General features: G+C 41.2%; 1 protein-coding gene across 1 annotated transcript in view; it reads right to left on the reverse strand.

Moving 5' to 3' along the window:
- LOC124278674 (dual oxidase 2-like) overlaps window positions 1-16625 on the reverse strand; it is a 35765-nt gene extending 19140 nt beyond the window's left edge. Inside the window, 12 exon segments of the mRNA XM_046714445.1 lie at window positions 56-234; window positions 1018-1190; window positions 1342-1444; window positions 1983-2043; window positions 2176-2272; window positions 2725-2785; window positions 3300-3466; window positions 4382-4586; window positions 5006-5193; window positions 10482-10643; window positions 15150-15233; window positions 16399-16625. Of these exon segments, the coding sequence (XP_046570401.1) occupies window positions 56-234; window positions 1018-1190; window positions 1342-1444; window positions 1983-2043; window positions 2176-2272; window positions 2725-2785; window positions 3300-3466; window positions 4382-4586; window positions 5006-5193; window positions 10482-10643; window positions 15150-15233; window positions 16399-16474 (1556 nt within the window). The 5' untranslated portion in view covers window positions 16475-16625.
- Window positions 16626-22044: the final 5419 nt, after the last annotated feature.

The following is a 22044-nucleotide window of genomic DNA, read 5'->3' on the forward strand; positions in this document are numbered from 1 at the left end:
CAGTGGCCCCCATGGTTGCATTATAAGGTCCTCGACAAGTGTCCGCCTCACTCACCCGTTGTTCCTGTTCTCGAACCAGAACCTGTCTCCATCTCGCAGTCTCAGGAACTGGTCCATGATGATGAGGGAGAACAGCTCCCCAGGCCCCCGCGGCGTCGTCTCCATCATCCCGCCGACGTAGATGTCGATATTATCAAGGTTGTCGTTGTGGAGGACGCGCATGCGCTCTATTACCTACAAGTGTAAATCGTACGTGACAGTCACAGCGCATCACAAGTAACCTTACACTTAGCACTAAGCGTCTCAGCGCGTCTATACGCTATCACACAGTCGTAGCGCCATGATAGCTTTGTGGAAGAGGGAATAGCATGGCCCAGAAAATGGACACAAATGAACAAAACGAAACGATGGAGGGTGGCACAGGTTGATTCCTGATGACCGTATGCAGCAAGCACAGATTCATCCCGACGGCCTTTGTGATGCCTTGCTGTGACACGTCAATAAAACAAAATCAAATGTTAATGTTTATGTGTGCGCGCGTCTCTTTGTGTGTGTAGAACCTACACACCGAAGTACCATTCCCAGTTTAACATGGACTCGAACACAGACATAGAATACTGAATACTGACACTCCTTGTTCAATTCACTTCACACCATGCGCGAGGTAGGATAAAATAAGTACCAGCCATTAACATATTTTAGTGTGACGCCATGGATCGAACCATTGACCCCCTTGTTTCCAGACATGGCAGACGCTCCTTCAATTGGACCATGGAGTCGTTATCAGTAGTATAATCTAAAACGATTGGCAAAGTGTGCAATATTCCAGCAATGTTAAGGCAATCCTCAGCTTCTGGCACGACTACGGGGCGAACCTTCGGTGCCTTGTAGAGGGTCATCCGTACCCTATGATCATAGTGTACCTCATGATCATAGTTAGACGTGATGGTTCGTAAGGTGTGAGGTTGTTGTGACGGGCACCTGCAGGGTGGATGGCTGTCTGAGAACACTGATTACCTCGGGTTCCGTGGCGTTTAGCCATGGGTTGATGTCCGCCCAGGATGCGATGGTGTCCAGACCCATCTCCCGTCGGGCGGTGTTGTAGTCGGGGAGGCCGTAGTCGCGACCTTTCATGATGTTGAGAACCACGCTGTCGTGGCGGGAGTAGAACAGAGGGCCGTAGAACTTGCCTGTTAGAGGAGCAGATATATATGTTTCGTGATATACAGTACAGAAGATGATCCTAATTTGATTCTTTAAAGGGTTGAATGATACGATTTTCTAGGAGCAAACACTAAAATAGTCGGCACGACTACAGCTACAAAAGGATGCGCCACCCACTTCTGAGGTCCTCGACGATAATGCGGTCCTCTCCCTCTGCCTGCTGGGAGGCCAGTCCTAGCAGCGTCTCCTCTGTCCCCTTCATACTGCCAAACAATACATCCTGAAACAGTGATAAAATACATTACAGAGACGAACACAGCTGTGCGATATATACAAAACATCCCTGGCTCAATTGCACGAACACGGCAATATACACAAAGCATCCCAGGCCTGGAAGGCACGAACACGGCGACATAGGCATTCATTTAAGACAGTGACAGAGAGTCGCACAAAACATGGCCTTATTGAATGTTGGCTACAATGAAACAAAAGAGAAATGCTTATTCGATGGTGATGTATTTGATAAGTGAGTGAGTGAGTATAGTTTTACGCCGCTTTTAGCAATATTCCAGCAGTATCACGGCGGGGCACACCAGAAATGGGCCTCACACATTGGACCCAAGCTTATAAGAATCTCTTTCGAAATGTTTCTCTGTGCAATAAACAAGAAGTTGTCATCCATGAAGTTGTATGCCTCATTTTTGCTTCACCAACTTCAACTTCAAATGCCTATAAAAAAAAACACTTAAGTTTGTAGTTTGTTTTCTGGGGACCGGATTCAGCTTAGAAAACCTTTGAAAATAGCCATCAACTCCTACCTTAGCGTTCCAGTATGTGTTGCACAGTCGATGTGTGTTCAGGAGCTCGCACTTGTCCGTCCTGAAACACAAACATAAATGTCATTAATCGTTGCACTAAAAGCAAAGAGAATGAGATGTAATGGCGTGTTTACGGAAAGAGAAGGTAAGGCTGGAGTACTGAATGGGTAGGTGAGGTAGACAGTATTCTCACCGCTGACGGATCCCCGACGGAATCAGAGTGTCGATGTATCTGATGGCGGTGGCATCAAACAGGTCTGTAACTCTGCTCTGCACTGTCGGCCGGTAACCTAGGTCAAAATACAGACATACAGTACACACGACGTACAAAATACATTTTTACATGCTAAAACAACATCATTTTAAGCGACGCAATTCCTTTCCCCGGTAAAACCAGAGTACAGTGGTAGTGTGTTTGAATCCCAATTCAGTCTAGGTTTGTTAGATCCATACTCATGCTCGTAGGGTTCACACAGTAGGCTGACAAGTTTCGATGGATTGGAATATTGTTCAATGCAGCATAAATCAACTCACTCATTCATTAAAACTTCATTCATTAAATTAATTCATTAAATACTTTATGTTCCCTGTGTCATTTTGTTTCATGCAGGTATATAGTGGATGCGCTATTGCAGGCGATCTTTGATTATATAACCTGAATATTCAATGTATTCTGAAAGTTACTACTGGTACACTATGATGGTGATTGCAGGTGTGTTATGGGTATTATGAAACTCATTACCTGTATAGTCTGGGATAGACGTGTTCAGCAACATCGGCAGCCAGTCGTATATGATGACTTTCTGGAAGTACAACGAACACTTACGGACCCGTCTATAACAACTATATGTAGTTGTAGTCAGTGTCAGACACGGTTATTGCGATGTTAACATCGTTTACATCTATTGTAATTGGAAACTGCCTGAGTGACACAACGGATGGGAGGTGACGGGCTGCCAGTGATAGGTTAGGTACAGAGGCCGCTGGATTCAGCAGTCTTCTGAGAGGATATTGTGGACACAATTATCGTGAAAAAACCCTACCAAACAAAACGAAACCAAAAACAAAACAAAAAAGCGACGGTGGCGTAGGTAAAACGTTCCTTCACATAGCTTATTTTTTCAGTAATTTCATTTATCTCTAGTTTTTGTAGGTATGTGATTCTGCCTTTGGACAGGGAATTTTGACATGTGCTTTGAGATACGTCTTGGTTAGTATTCGTGATTCAAGGAAGTTAAGATGCAAGTCGGGAAACAGTGGGGCGGGTGGTTGGCACCTTGACTGCAAGCAGCTACAGTTATTAGGGTCAAGTATTACCTGAAGGGAGGCAATCACCCATCTCCGGGAACGCTCGAAGATCTCATCTGAGGACATGTTGGGATGGTATTTCCTTATATGGTCAGCACGGTAGTTATGGTAACGGAAAAACAGCACGCCAAGGGCGAGAATTCCGGGATTTTCGTACACATGGGTGTCACCGAGTCCTGGAAAAATGGAAATAATGTATCGTTTAATATCGAGGCTTCGGTACCATATGTTTTGTACTAATCACCAGAAGTACTGAACTGCCTTCCAGAAATATTTTCTGTTCAGTAACCAAGCACAATGTTTCTTGCTCGTGACCTTTAGTAAGAAAAAGGCCATTGTTAAAAAATGTACTTAAAAAACCCATTAAAAACTCCAAAATGATCAAAGACTGAATTTAATACAGAACGGTGTTGGAAGAAAACGTGTAACACTTAAATTTAAAAATATGTAAAAAATATTAGTTTCTTAAAATATCTTCATTATGATCATATAATATAACGAATTGGAAGCACATGCGCTTGTGAAGAATGACAGTGGATTTTGTGGTCGCCAACAATCTTAAATGACCATTGAAAGGAAAGAAGTGGGATTTCTAAATTAACGATATTTAATGTAGAGCGTAATACCTACACGACTTGTCGTGCATTGATTCACTCGACTAAGGAAACTATGAGGTTCTCAGTGGTGATTTGAGGGAGTCGGTCTCACTCCTCTGGTAGCGCATGGCCAAGTTCAGTCAACGAGGTCGGCAGCCTGTGCTGTGAACACACACGCCTCCCCATCATGGTCACGACATGTTCACTGGGGTAAAAACCTTGGCACATTGCTGACCATGACACTGTGTGGATGGTGTGTTGCTGGTGGTGATTCGTGCACGGTTTTTCGTTCGGAAAGATGAACGTCGACCACCACGCCTTGCAAACGGGCAACAAAGGGTGTCAGTGTGTTGTTGCTATAATATGTCTAGTAACCCGTTCTTGCGCAATATGGAGTTGGGTTGACCTAGTCATAGAGATGTCACCCGAAACCATAACCGGTCCAGTGCCAAAGTGGCCATGGGATCTCAGTTTGACCCCGCCATCAGCACTTACTCCACAGTTCCTCGGGATTGATCATCTTCTGATGGCAGTCGGGGTACATCTTGAAGGGAAGTCGGATGTCGTTTAGTTTCGGGTAGCGTCCCCAGTTGTCCTGGCAAGCCAGCTTGCCGGAGTCGTGCTCTCGGAGGTAGCCGGTGCGGACCACGGAACTGCCGTACACGAAGCTGCCGTCGATATAGCTGGACGCCTTGTTGATCTGCAGAGGGAAGAATCATGACTAGAGATAGTTGTGTATAACGATCTCAGCGCTAAGACTTAGGTATACTCCCATTATATAACAGGGATATTAATTATAGGAAAAATGATGATGATAATGATGATGATGATGATGATGATGATGATGATGATGATGATGATGAAGAAGACGATGCGCTAAATTCCATTCACCAAGTAATGTTCATAGCATCACCTCAATTATAACACGTGTCGATGGATTTGTTTTTTATTACTAGCCCGTCGGGGGAGTATACATGTATCCATAGGGTTTCATTACCATACATCATCCGACTGCATCAATTTCTAATACATCACAGGTGTAAGGGCATATCAAAGTATATCGAATATATTTTCATTTAATGAGCAGTGAGACCAAGACAGGGTTAAGTTGTATCGAACCTGTTTTCGTGGGTTGTTAGGCGAATGGCCTGAATTTCGAGCATAGGCAATCCGCTCATAAGGCATGGACTTATCTCCCTTGCTATCGGGGTCAAAGTCGGGGTCACCGCGCGGGACGGGTACTTCAATGATCTCGACTGGACAAGTGACGTCGTCGGTGTCCGAGATCTCTCGCTGTACAAGCTGACCTGTAAGAACAAGTAACATATATGTTTGTTTTACAACTGTTGTATTCGCTGAAACTGGAGAGTGAGTGAGTGCGTGAGACTTGAACTCCACAAACACTAGTTACACCAATGATATTTTTAACACACTGTAACCGGGAAAACGGAGACGTATACAACGTGTCGTATCACATATCGCAATGTCCTGGTTGAAATTGTTTCACAATAGTATAATCTATCATCACTGACGTCAGACAATGCAGTCTATCCGTTTAATTGTTCGTTTAAAAAATCTCTTGTTTTCAATTATTAGGTCTACAGTTTCTTATTCAAACAATGTAGGTTCGGCGGCGATTAATTGTTGACAGGAAAAATGCTATCAAAGCCTATAAAGAATAATTAGGTGTATATCAAAGGCACCTTTCTTCTCCCTCGTCACTCAAAATGTCAATTATACCGATTGACAGCTTCCCACATCACTGTAAGTAGTCATGATTCGAGACAAAGCTGGATTGTTTAAAACTGACATGGATCACGTGCAGTGTTGGCTGTACACGACGCAAAGAGAGGGACGTTGATCGTGAATATGTTCCGTGCCAAGCACTATCTACACCCCTCCACCCCAAACGCACTTTCTCCCCCCTTCGGCTCCCAGACACATACATACATAAAAAGATTAAAATCACCCCTAATAACGATATAACGTGTAAGAAATCAATTACGTTCACACAGTATGCCATTTCGTAATGAGTACATTACACCTACAAGCCCACACATGACAGGACATGACATTTTTTAAAGGTATTTTAGAAGTTGGACGAACATGAATACATGACACGTTTATGGATAGCATTCATCTGATGAAGGAGCAAGAATTAGCTCGGAAACGTCGTATAAAGAATTTTTTTTTAAAAAGAAGAAAAAGAAGTTGTTATCCATAAAAAGTGGGTATTCATGACAGGATATGGTTATGAACGGCCAACTCTTCCTACCATGTAGACAGTATGACACCCCCACCTCTATACAAGGTGAGTTAATCCCACTGTATTGTAAACGTCAACGTGTTTATGGATGACAGGCGCAGCATACACTACATCCACATCCATATCATTAAACGCCAATGAAGATACACGGTTCATCACTCAGCCTAACGGCAAAGTAAGCTGCCGTTTTTATTCGAAGCACACAAATTTTATGAATATACTTTATCACGTGTCAAGTTGTGTCAGAAAACAATTCCAACTTAATCCACTGTTCATATCAGTCATCTATCTTAGCCACTACCACTATAGACAGGAATGTGATCACAACTACCACTATGGACAGGAATGTGATCACACAACTACCACTATGGACAGGAATGTGATCACACAACTACCACTATGGACAGGAATGTGATCACACAACTACCACTATGGACAGGAATGTGATCACACAACTACCACTATGGACAGGAAAGTGATCACACAACTACCACTATGGACATAGGAATGTGATCATACAACTACCACTATATACATAGGAATGTGATCACAACTACCACTATAGACATAGGAATGTGATCATACAACTACCACTATACACATAGGAATGTGATCACAACTACCACTATAGACATAGGAATGTGATCACACAACTACCACTATAGACATAGGAATGTGATCATACAACTACCACTATAGACATAGGAATGTGATCACAACTACCACTATAGACATAGGAATGTGATCACACAACTACCACTATAGACATAGGAATGTGATCACAACTACCACTATGGACAGGAATGTGATCACACAACTACCACTATGGACATAGGAATGTGATCATACAACTACCACTATAGACTTAGGGATGTGATCACAACTACCACTATGGACAGGAATGTGATCACACAACTACCACTATGGACATAGGAATGTGATCACACAACTACCACTATAGACATAGGAATGTGATCACACAACTACCACTATAGACATAGGAATGTGATCACACAACTACCACTATAGACATAGGAATGTGATCACAACTACCACTATAGACATAGGAATGTGATCACACAACTACCACTATAGACATAGGAATGTGATCACACAACTACCACTATAGACATAGGAATGTGATCACAACTAACTACCACTATAGACATAGGAATGTGATCACACAACTACCACTATAGACATAGGAATGTGATCACACAACTACCACTATAGACATAGGAATGTGATCACACAACTACCACTATAGACATAGGAATGTGATCACACAACTACCACTATAGACATAGGAATGTGATCACAACTACCACTATAGATATAGTAATGTGATCACACAACGGTCACTATAGACATAGGAATGTGATCACACAACTACAACTATACCCAGAGGAATGTGATCACACAACGGTCACTATAGACAGAGGAATATGATCACACAACTACCACTATACCCACTGAGGAATGTGATCACACAACGGTCACTATAGACATAGGAATGTGATCATACAACTACCACTATACCCACAGAGGAATGTGATCACACAACGGTCACTATAGAAATAGGATTGAGATCAACAACTACCACTATAGAGATAGGAATGTGACCACACAACTACAACTATACCCAGAGGAATGTGATCTCACAACTACAACTATACCCACAGAGGAATGTGATCTGACAATGGCCACCATACCCACAGAGGAATGTGATCTCACAACTACAACTATACCCACAGAGGAATGTGATCACACAACTACAACTATACCCACAGAGGAATGAGATCTCACAACGGCCACTATACCCACAGAGGAATGTGATCTCAGAACTACAACTATACCCACAGAGGAATGTGATCTGACAACGGCCACTATACCCACACAGGCATCAACCAACCATACCCACAGAGGAATGTGATCTGACAACTACCACTATACCCACAGAGGAATGTGATCACACAACTACAACTATACAGAGGAATGTGATCTCACAACTACCACTATACCCACAGAGGAATGTGATCTCAGAACTACAACTATACCCACAGAGGAATGTGATCACACAACTACAACTATACCCACAAAGGAATGTGATCTCACAACTACCACTATAGACATAGGAATGTGATCTCACAACTACCACTATAGACATAGGAATGTGATCTCACAACTACCACTATACCCACAGAGGAATGTGATCTCACAACTACCACTATACCCACAGAGGAATGTGATCTCACAACTACCACTATACCCACAGAGGAATGTGATCTCACAACTACAACTATACCAACAGAGGAATGTGATCTCACAACTACAACTATACCCACAGAGGAATGTGATCTCACAACTACAACTATACCACAGAGGAATGTGATCTCACAACTACAACTATACCCACAGAGGAATGTGATCAACAACTACCACTATACCCACAGAGGAATGTGATCTCACAACTACAACTATACCTACAGAGGAATGTGAATGTGATCTCACAACTACACTATACCCACAGGAATGTGATCTCACAACTACTACTAACTATACCCACAGAGGAATGTGATCACACAACTACAACTATAGACAGAGGAATGTGATCACACAACTACCACTATACCAATAGAGGAATGTGATCTCACAACTACAACAATAACTACAGAGGAATATCTCCAACTACACTAGGAATGTGATCACACAACTACAACTATACCCACAGAGGAATGTGATCTCACAACTACAACTATACCCACAGGGAATGTGATCTCACAACTACCACTATACCCATAGAGGAATGTGATCACACAACTACCACAACTAATATACCCACAGAGGAATGTGATCACAACTACCACTATAGACATAGGAATGTGATCTCACAACTACCACTATACCCACAGAGGAATGTGATCTCACAACTACAACTATACCCACAGAGGAATGTGATCTCACAACTACAACTATACCCACAGAGGAATGTGATCACACAACTACCACTATACCCACAGAGGAATGTGATCACACAACTACCACTATAGACATAGGAATGTGATCACACAACTACCACTATAGACATAGGAATGTGATCACACAACTACAACTATACAACAACAGAGGAATGTGATCATCACACAACTACAACTATACCCACAGAGGAATGTGATCACACAACTACCACTATACCCACAGAGGAATGTGATCACACAACTACAACTATACCCATAGGAATGTGATCACAACAACTACAACTATACCACATAGGAAATGTGATCACACAACTACCAGACTATACTACCACAGAGGAATGTGATCACACAACTACCACTATACCCATAGGAATGTGATCACACAACTACAACTATACCCACAGAGGAATGTGATCTCACAACTACAACTATACCCACAGAGGAATGTGATCACACAACTACCACTATAGACAGAGGAATGTGATCACACAACTACCACTATAGACATAGGAATGTGATCACACAACTACCACTATATCACACAACTACATAGGAATGTGATCACACAACTACCACTATAGACATAGGAATGTGATCAACAACTACCAATGTGATGTGATCACAACTACAACTATACCAACAGAGGAATGTGATCTCACAACTACAACTATAGCCACAGAGGAATGTGATCTCACAACTACAACTATACCCACAGAGGAATGTGATCACACAACTACCACTATACCCACAGAGGAATGTGATCACACAACGGCCACCATAGACATAGGAATGTGATCACACAACTACTACTATAGACATAGAGTTGTGATCACACAACTACTACTATAGACATAGGAATGTGATCACACAACTACTACTATAGACATAGGAATGTGATCACACAACTGCCACTATAGACATAGGAATGTGATCACACAACTACCACTATAGACATAGGAATGTGATCACACAACTACTACTATAGACATAGGAATGTGGTCTCACAACTACCACTATAGAGATATAGGAATGTGATCTCACAGCTGCCACTATAGACATAGGAATGTGATCACACAACTACCAATATAGACATAGGAATTGTGATCACACAACTACTACTATAGACATAGAAATGTGATCTCACAGCTGCCACTATAGACATGGGAATGTGATCTCACAGCTGACACTTTAGACATAGGAATGTGATCTCACAACTACCACTATAGACACAGGAATGTGATCTCACAGCTGCCACGTACTATACCCACTGTAGAATGTGAGCACACAGCTACAACTATAGACATAGGAATGTGATATCACAACTACCACTCACATGAAACCATGCACCTACCAAAGAAAGCGAACAGCGCCGTCCTGTTGTAGAAGGAGGGGATGGCGGAGTCCCCCTTGAAGAGATCGTTGCTGAGGGAGCGAGGGTTGGGTCGTTCCTGACCAGACGGTATGTAGGTGAAGTCGCGGTAGCTGGATGTGATGTTCCTTGCCAGAGGCTGGTCTGAAACACATCATGGATGCCATGTGTTACTGTCAACAATTCACGCCGACAGGGTTTAAAAACATTTGTAGCTGACCGTCCCATGGCGTCGCATTTCCATATGATAAGATGGGGAATTAGTTCTTTTTCAATTTAAGTATAAGGGACCGTTCATAATTTATGGCGTGTGTGTGTGTGTGTGTGTGTGTGTGTGTGTGTGTGTGTGTGTGTGTGTGTGTGTGTGTGTGTGTGTGTGTGAGTGAGTGAGTGAGTGAGTGAGTGAGAGTGAGTGAGTGATATGATGATTATGATTTTTATGGAGAAACATGTACAATGTGAATGACACCCCACCTCACCCCACCTCCACCCCTCTAAAAACAAAACGAACAAAGTAAGTACCAATTCTGTATGAGTAACCTGTGCTGAGAGTTGATAGTATTTAGCATTCCTGATTCTACGAATTCACTTTGGCGAATTCAACCTTCAGTTAGTGAGGGATCGAGTGACTTCACTGTTATATTACGTCATTCTCTGTAATATTCGAGCTGTATCCCGACAGATACCGTTATCGGTTTTGTTAAGACGCTGAGAGCACATTATCAGCGCATTATTAAGCCATGCATTCGCCGAGTCTACAAAAATGAAACCGTGGGCTTAAGATAACAGTGCTGTAAGCGGGTTTGTAACATTAAGTAGAGTATCTCGGTACACTCCACGGATTATACCGGGCAACACCCTCGGGCAGACTGTTCAAAATACCGTACTATCTATAATACCCACGCGACATACTAGGAATGTGATCAAACCCCCGATACCTCAACATACAAAAATACCCAGTCACGATCCCCAGAAACAGATTTTATTGGGTGTAAACGGTAAGATAACTGATACAATTATATGAATGGACCAGTGAAATCAGCAATGACACAAGATTTCACCCGGTGAAATGTGAGGACATTGTCAGGAATCCAAGTACCAACGTATGCCGACATTTTGACAAAGACGTTTTTAAAGAAATAATTCCGCATAAAAATGTAGCTACAACTAATTATCACCGATGTCACATTAAGTAGGAATATATGTGAAAATCTTTCTTAAATGTTGCAGTGGTCATCCTTGATGCATATACCGTTATTGGGGTTACTTAAACAGCTTATAATACCTTTCTATGTGGTTTATTGTGATATATTCACTGACACCGCGATAATGAAGCCAGAGGCTGGAGTTAACAGGGCTGTCAGCGCCTCTTTAACATTAAGTAGGCTATCTCGCTCGTTTCTATTCAGCTAATAGCCAATATACCCGCACAATACCCCGGGGCATGTCGCACATATAGAGCCCTATCAAGTCGACACTCTGATGGTAGCACTCAATGTGTGATGCAGTTCGTATGAGAAGCCGAGCCTAATATCACCTATATTTTCTCTTAGGGTTATGTCCTAGTGATTATCTGATGTTTATCTACAAATGTTGACTTTCCCGAGTCGCGCCTGGTACCAGTTGCCGCGAACATAATTATCACCTACTTCTTCCATTGTCTCACTCACTCACTCAGAAAAAAATGCTGAATCGGTAATTTGGATTTTTATACGGGATCTTCAGATCCAGTTATATAATACGTCAGTAGAGTTTGAAAAAAATAATTGAATTCGTGCCAAATCCTAAGAAGCTCAATGGTAGACTGTGCGGATTAGAAAAACGAGCGCATCATGTTTTTGTATAACATTTATTGTACGTACTGACGTGGCAGACCCACGTGTAGGTATATAAACAAAACCAAAAAGGATTTGTAAGTGACGCGGTTCTTATCTACACTTAGGAACACTGACTAACGGAACTATGCGAAATGAGGTGTTGATCGACACATATTGCTCGTCTCATAAAGCTCACACGTCATTGTTATCATGTACAGACATGCGCCTTGGTTACATACATACTTTAGTGTGGGGACAGATTTAGGTTCCCGAAACATTGGCTGGGGGACTGAATGGGACGATGTTCTGCCTGGTGACGTGGTCAATTGTGTGGGATATTGATCATAATGCCAGTCACTAGTCTGTCCGGTCTCGGTTATATGCTGGTCGACCCGTGAAGGTCCGGGTTAGGACTGATCTTCAGTAACCCAGGCTTGTCGTAAGAGGCGACTAACGGGGTCGGGTGGTCAGGTACGCTGACTTGGTTGACACATGTCATCGGTTCCCAGTTGCGTAGATCGATGCTCATGCTGTTGATCACTGGATTGTCTGGTCCAGACTCGATTATGTACAGACCGCCGCCATATAGCTGGAATATTGCTGAGTGCGGCATAAAACTAAACCCATTCACTCACTCTATGCTGGTTGCCTTCGTGTAGCTGTAACATTGCTGGATCTGGCTTTACACAACTAAATAACTCAATCATGTACACGTGCTATAAACAACGGTTATCACATAGAAAAGGTATACATCAAGTAGTAGGGACAAAACGTTCGTTATATCCGTCTGTTCGTTATAAACGTAGTTTGCTGTATGTTCGTCTATTTATACCATACATCATTGTTAGCATACACAGACAGGAGTAGAGGGTCACGTGTTACACCAGATATAATTTAAGGATAAAGAAACTGTAACAGAATGCTACACGCCCAGCGTAAATAGTGATGAATGATGACTGTTCAATTGTTTATTCTTAGAATAAGGACATAAAACTGATAACATTACTACATGGACCCAAAACAAAATTTAGACATACTAAATATCAATTGATTAGCTAACCATGGCAAACTGTACAAGCCGGGGGATATATTTGTCTTGCTTAACTATCAGAAAAGAATATAATCTTGTCAAATACATTGTACAACCAATGTTCAGATACGAAGGGTTATTTATTTGTTAAACACATGTATTCAAATCTTAAATTAGAATATGTTTTCCTAACACTACTGTCTGACATAAACGGCTTTTGAAAAATGTATTCCTTGAAATTAAGATATCAATCTATATATCAACTTTAGAATGTATTCCATTCACATAATCATCCTGTTGATAGTCTAATTCTAGAAAGATGTATATTTGTAACTGGTCTGTGATCTCAGTTAAACATATTTCCATACGGACATAGCAGGTTGTGTACACAACGCCAACGAAGAACCGATCTTGAATATGAAAGCGAGCGAGTGCGATCAGATACTTCAACTTGTGCATTCGGAACACAACTAACGTGGATTAGAGAGAAAAAAAACACTCGGTGCGCCGCGTCCATAAACGGCAACAAGGACGCGGAAGTAGTGTTGGAGGCAAATAACACCTGTGTGTGGTTGGAGGAGTGACGTGGAGTATCCTACCAAGGCCGGTAACTCTGACAGGCCTACAAGACGTTTATGTCGGCAACAATGTCTATTCAGTATTGTTTGGTTAGCAGCGCACAAACTCTGTAATGAAACTTTCGGTTACATTACAACACAGGGTCGCTATAATCCATCATATCAACCTCTCCTTCACAAGTACACAATATTTTCTACTCGTCCTGCAAGACATTCACTTCACTTCTCGAATTGTATAAAAAAAATTGTGATTAAAGTTTTTTTTACCATTTTACCATTTTACTCTAATGAACCTTTAAGTTGAGGACAATGCAAAATAATTCTCCTCCAGCTGTTTTTATCACTACCTTTCAAACTCACTCAGGAAGTAAGAATAGGAGCGAATGATGGTTAAAACATATTGTTTTTTTGAGGGTGTATTCGCTTTTATGGGTACGACCCGTTCATTAAGTATGATCATGAACAAGTTGATCAACATTTGTGTATGAGTATATCAAAACACCAGGAGACTGATATCCATGGCAACAGTATGTCCCCTTAAAATCCAGGTTCGACATCAGCTGCGTAAACTTGCTGTATATTTTTTCAACGTACAGTCTTCTACACAGATGTATTCCACATATTGATGACGTAAGCGAGATTTGTTACGTTAATAATGTAAGAACGTACGAGATATGAACAATAACGTTCGGGTCATAATTGCCCTCCATGTTTTATTGGAAAATGATTAAAGGAACCTGACACAACTGGAACATGTACTCTCCCGATAGGACGAGCGTTATTCTGTCATTCGTCAGTACAAGTGAATTTTTGAGCCAATCACAGGTGGAGGTTTTGCAGGCTGGGGGTAATGTGAATGTCGTAAGGAGCTTATCTGGTATACAGTTGCACGCAGTTGTGCACCGAGTCACGCCTCACATCACGACGGTTTATCAAGGCATTTATCACTCTCCCCCAACAAACACGCGAGGACGTATAGAGGGACTTTCCCTAAACGGACTTCCGCGTTAGTGTTTCTTTCAGCACTCGTTCCATGTACATGTATATAATACAAACCTCTTAAAATACTTGTTTATATCCTGGATGTATTATTGGCTCTACGGCCGGGGGGTACTATATTATATGTCTAGTGGATAATCTTCGTGGTATTTGAATTTCAACTTTATGGTTGCTTCTAAACCTACAACTGGAAGGTGAATCATGGTGAAAGAATTCCTGTACTTACTTGTTCCCCCGTCCCTGGGGTTGCCGAGGTTGTTGTAGAGCCCATCAAACCTCTGAGTGGTGCCCAAATTTACGCCGCTCGTGCCTGTGGATAAGAATAATGTGTACCACACGAGGAAACATGTATTTCACATGGGGATAACATTCATATCACACGAGCGAGCGAGTTCAGATTTACGCCGCTTTTAACCATATTCCAGCTATATCACGGCGGGGGACACCAGAAATGGGCTTCACACATTGTACCCAGGTGGGGAATCGAACCCGGGTCTTCGGCGTGACGAGCGAACGCTTTAACCACTAGGCTACCCCACCGCCCCTCATATCACACGAGGAAACATGTATTTCACATGGAGATAACATTGATATTACACGCAGAAACAAGTATTTCACAGTGGGATAACACATATATCACAAGGGGAACACATATTTGCAATGGGGATAACATTTATATCACAAACGGTAACACCTATTTTATATAGAGATAACAATTATACGGCACGTGGAAACACGTATTTAACATTTTTATCACATGTAGAAACACGCATTTCTATTTCTTACCCGAGGGTAACATGTATGACACAGAAGAATATACATACTATACGAAATACATAACCCTAAGTGGTGGCATATATTTCCAATTTGGAGAAAACATATTAATCGATATAGACGACACGAAAAGACCATCGATATAAATTGAGAAAATAGATACAGATCATCGGAAAGAGCTTATGAATTTATTAAGATCACTCGACAAGAGCATTTATAACACGAAAGCAACTGATATATGAAAGGAGCATGGATTGCAAAGAATGACAGCACACAATGGGTCAGATGACATATATAGAACGAAAACACAGGAAGCAAATCAATAAGATATATGTTTCCAAATCTCAGAAATTCATTCCAATATTTATTTATGTAACTTGTGAAGTGTTCATCGAGCCATGGTGCACTCTTCAATTATTGCAAAAAGGAAGCAATCAATATACAAATAACAATTAAATATTGACAATGTTTATAAACAGTGAGCGACAGTAGGTTTTTTTATTCTTAAGACGGGGATTAAAACGGCGACGTAACGATCTTAGGTGACGTGTTACTAACGCTATCATCCCCATTCATACTGAACTAAAGGATCACAGAACACGGGGCGGGTTCTAATGCCCACTTGTTGCTGAAGCACACAACCGGTCACCAAATAGGGACAGGGAGGATAAACCGAGATGTTATAACTCAATTCTTCTTACCTTGAAAGAAAAGAAAACTGCAACATATCCACACACCAAGCATCATCTCTAGTAGAAGGTACCTGTGGTCCTTCATCTCCGGGGCACCTGGGATTTTACCTGTAATCAAAAGCAAAACAATCCCTTATCCCGTTAACAACCTACAGACACAATGACGCATCACACAGTCAAGTAGTCTCAAGCCGCGAACAAATAGTCCGTGAATAGAACGCTCCCGTCAGGCCGTGCTTCGTTTCCAGGTCATCCCGGACCTAGCGGGGCGGATATTGCCGAAGTCTTCCGGAGTTAGAATCCAAGAAATCGAGTGACGTATGAAATCCTGTCTCCGGTCTCCGAACTTGGGTCCGGTTAGCAATTGCTCAACACGTGAAAATATATGAACCCGAGTTTTCTCCTCGGATAATATTTATTCCAAATAAACATTTACATACACCAAAAGGTTCTTGTTTTCACAGTGAACACGCGAACGACATCACGTTTGTTAGCGTATGTTACATATATACTCTTTAGGAGCAATATTATTAGAAACCTTGCTATTTACTAACAACCATTAGTCTCTATAATAAAACGTTAATTCAAAATGTTGCCCTGTCAAACTTAAGCTAATTCTCCACAACGAACAAATGAATTGTTTTGTGGGACCGCGATAGAACCCGAACATTTGAAAGTTCAAACAACTTCACAGTCTGAGCGAGTGTTATAACCTGTGATTCATGTATTCTAATTGACGGTTCTAAATATATGAACCATCGTTTATTGTATTGAATATATACTTGATTCCCTCGAGAGTTTGACGGTTGACTCCAGTTCATGAATATTAAACACGATCACGTGACTCTAAACACCGCTGTTTAATTGGCGCACGTTGAAGTCAGTTACGGGAATTATTCACTTCTTGGAATAAATGTATCTGCATATCCACATAGACTTATACCTGTTTATAGCGCTCTTTATAGGCCGTGATGAGTGTCTCCGTGCGATATAATTCCGCGCTGTGCTACCCATGGTATTCATGTACTCGGAGATCGTAATTTTATGTGTCATACTTAATATTGTCACATTGTGGGATTACACTTTTCAGTAACATATATGTTCTCTTATTACAATACTTTGGCTGAGTACCATCTCGGAATCGACTCACGTTCTCAGTGGCCAGAACTAAAAAGGCATCTTTATTCACGTGTCAAATTTGAGATGATATGTAACTGATGTCAGACAAAATTACCAGAGTTCGTTTTGTACAGGTCGCGCCATTTTAGTCATCAGCTTCTTTGGGGGAACAGTTGTAATAAAATAACCAAACACCGAATAAATATAACTTTTCCGTATATATTGACGGTCAATAATGGACCTGGTCAATGAGCCTGGTCAGTGTATCGGCTCAAGGAGCAGGTAAATGCACCCCGTCAATGTGCCCGGTCGTACCCGGTCACTGGACCCGGTTAGTCTTCATCTATACAGTAAACATAAATCAAATTTTATCACTGGTGTAAGAGGATACTCGTATCTACAGCACTATAGGAAAGGTGTGGCTCCCTGACGTGATGACAACCCGGAGCTCCACACCCTACAGTCCTATGGCTGCAGTCCTATTGGAGCTCCACACCCTAGTCAGTCCTATGGCTGCAGTCATGGTACCTATTGCTCTGTAGTACCTACTTGAAAAAGCTACACCACTGCGTGTCGGGCATATCAATCTGAATAGATGACGTTCTTGGGCACGTGTACAGGAATTGTAAGGCACTCAAGCTATGAAAATCATAAGAAATCTTTCTATAAACAAAGTCGAACATGTCCTACAGCAAAGTCTATCGGTAATTAAAATGAAAGTGCTACTCGCGTCATGACTGATGTCATCAATGCATCCATCCAATGATCTATATCGACGTGGGTTATAAAAGTTTTTCTAGTTCTGCTATCTGGTTATGAAGTATTCTCCCTTTCCTGTTAAACGTCTCTATTTCTGATTAATCGTACTTAGTAAGCGTGTTATTTATATAGAGCATCGCCACTGTTACGCGCGGTAGCAGATTTAACCTGCGTAATAGCTGTCAGTATTCTCCTCAGATCACAGGAAACCTTCTATATTAATATGTATGTAAGACGTTCAACGGAATCTAATCACTTTATTACTTTATAGATTGAATTGTGAATTTGATATATTAATTATATACCAGGAAGTGATATGCATTTTTTTAACAGTGACATAAAATAAACAAAAAATCAGATCGACTTAAACCCAACGCATCCACTCCTTAATTATTATTTCTGTCACCTAACATAAGGATATCACTTAGTTTCTTGCTAGTATTGAATCGTCATTTCATGTTATAACTTTATCATAATAGCACTGTGTAGTGCTTAAACACATAAACACGGAAAGGCACACTATTCTATACACGCACGCACACACACGCACACACACACACACACACACACACACACACACGCACGCACATACACACGCACATACACATGTACACACATGCACACACACGCACACACACACACACGCACACACGCACACACACACACACATCATACACACACTATCATATACATACATAAACAAACAAAATAATGTAATACAGACAGACAGACAGATCTGATTATACAGATTAACCTTAATACTTTTGAATCAAAGTAGACGCAAAAATAAAACGGCTGACATTATATATGAGGTACGTCTTGCTATTATAAAATGTCTGTTATGCTATAAGTAGAGAGAAGATCTACCTGTGCTGTATAGTTGACGTCGTCTTACATAAGCCGTGGCAGACAGAGCCCTTCCAAACACCTAGAATAGGTCCCGGATGTTCACACTAACAAACCCAAGTTGTCAGCGACTGCTCTCGTAGCGTGGTATTATATGCCGTAAAGTGTCCTGCGTGGACCAGCTATACATTGTATACACTGTCCACGTGGGCTGAAACTTCGTACAGTTTTCTCGTTGAAATAGGATTACGTGATACGAATTGTTGAAATAAGTGAGATCGTCCAGACAGACTCCTCGCTCAAACAACTTTACTGCAGCTAAATCGGTTTTTAGTCAGATCACTTCTCTAACATTTGGAGAACATGAATTATTTTTTGAGACGATTGGTGTACATATGACAGATGTTTCTGAATCGGCAGAGCGAGACTTGTTACGTTTCTGTTATCTTAAATCCCGACCGAGTGCATGTAGAGTGCAAGGTTTGGGAGCGCAGTGAAAGGAGATATTTTATGTCTAAGGACATTTTTAAATATTCAGAACACTCAGAGCATATACAGTCTTGACAGATTCGCTTGTGATGATTATATTAACGAGAGTCCATTGACGCATATCCCATGCATACTTTACAGACAGTTAATGTAAGACTGCGACTATTCCACAGATAGACAGTGTCACAGTGACGTGCACCTTCTGCTTGTTTTTATCATTGTACAGATAATCAGTGTCACAGTGACGTGCACCTTCTGCTTGTTTTTATCATTGTACAGATTATCAGTGTCACAGTGACGTGCACCTTCTGCTTGTGTTTATTATTGTACAGATAATCAGTGTCACAGTGACGTGCACCTTCTGCTTGTTTTTATCATTGTACAGATAATCAGTGTCACAGTGACGTGCACCTTCTGCTTGTTTTTATTATTGTACAGATAATCAGTGTCACAGTGACGTGCACCTTCTGCTTGTTTTTATCATTGTACAGAAAATCAGTGTCACAGTGACGTGCACCTTCTGCTTGTTTTTATTATTGTACAGATAATCAGTGTCACAGTGACGTGCACCTTCTGCTTGTTTTTATCATTGTACAGATAATCAGTGTCACATTGGCGTGCACCTTCTGCTTGTGTTTATCATTGTACAGATAATCAGTGTCACAGTGACGTGCACCTTCTGCTTGTTTTTATTATTGTACAGATAATCAGTGTCAGAGTGACGTGCACCTTCTGCTTGTGTTTATCATTGTACAGATAATCAGTGTCACATTGGCGCGCACCTTCTGCTTGTTTTCATCATTGTACAGATTATCAGTGTCACAGTGACGTGCACCTTCTGCTTGTGTTTATTATTGTACAGATAATCAGTGTCACAGTGACGTGCACCTTCTGCTTGTTTTTATCATTGTACAGAAAATCAGTGTCACAGTGACGTGCACCTTCTGCTTGTTTTTATCATTGTACAGATAATCAGTGTCACAGTGACGTGCACCTTCTGCTTGTTTTTATTATTGTACAGATAATCAGTGTCACAGTGACGTGCACCTTCTGCTTGTGTTTATTATTGTACAGATAATCAGTGTCACAATGACGTGCACCTTCTGCTTGTTTTTATTATTGTACAGATAATCAGTGTCACAGTGACGCACACCTTCTGCTTGTGTTTATTATTGTACAGATAGTAAGTGTCACATTGGCGTGCACCTTCTGTTTGTGTTTATTATTGTACAGATAGACAGTGTGTCACAGTCACGCACACCTTCTGCATTGTACGTGTTTATTATTGCACCGACAGTAAAAGCTTAATATAACAGTAGCTTGTATTGCACGTGTTTATCACTACTCTGATCAGCCAGATCAAGGGATTATACAAATGGACATATCGGTGGGTCATTCACTATTTATAACTCTACACATGCATGTTCATTTTACTTTTGTAAATATACAAATACATGTTCATTTCCAAGGAGGTTTAATGTAGGTAACTATGTAAAATACGTGTTCGGGGTATTACAAGGCGAGTTACACGGATTACTATACACATGCATTAAGAGATTCATTACGTCGGTAAATATCCATATACATACTCTGGGCATATCATGGAATCATCATCTACGTTGACATCTACACAACTGCATAGTCGGGGTATATTGACATATCATAAAACAATATATTATCCTACCCGTGAAGATCAGGGTTAGAATTGATCTTCAGCAACCCATGATTGAAGTAAACGGCATAACGGGATCGGGTGATCAAGCTCGTAGACTCAGTTGATCAAGTCATCGTCTCTCACTTGAGTGGGACAAACAAACACATCCTATTTTATGCATTGTTATATGCCAGCAAAAGGGTTTAGGATATTTGTCATCATATAGTCAGCGTTAGTCTGTCTCACAGTCCCTGAACCACATTAATTTCCCTACTGCCAAGCCCTCTATGCGCTGCTAAAGCCCTAAATAAAGCAAGTCTAGATTTCCTCAGGTTCAATCTCTGGTCTCCCTAGGGCTCCTTTTCAATATAAATGGGCTTGTTTGTTACTAACAAAATTATATATATTCAGAGACTAAGCCTTGGTATAAGTCAGCGTATACGTTACTGCAGATCGAGCATGGTATATTTAGAGATATTCCCGGGAAGATAACTAGATTTAAATGCACGATTACAGACTATATAAATGTTGAATAAATAAATCAGAAAATGTTGTGTAATTGTTCTTGAAATTTAGCTAACCACATTTTGCTATCACTGTTATCCTGTCAAAGTTCGACCGTGGACAGTATTAAGGTTTTACGATGGAACGTTCTGTTTTGACCAAGATCGAGAGTATTCGTTTTAAGATCAGATAACACCCAGTGAGGATTCTTAAATCTCGGGTAATACACTACAATTTTTACATCGTGAAACAAACTGAAATCACTCTGGTAAACGATTTCGGGT

This window comes from Haliotis rubra, unplaced genomic scaffold (genome assembly GCF_003918875.1).
Source record: "Haliotis rubra isolate DU_JTF1 unplaced genomic scaffold, ASM391887v1 Scf24, whole genome shotgun sequence".
Classification (NCBI taxonomy): domain Eukaryota; kingdom Metazoa; phylum Mollusca; class Gastropoda; order Lepetellida; family Haliotidae; genus Haliotis; species Haliotis rubra.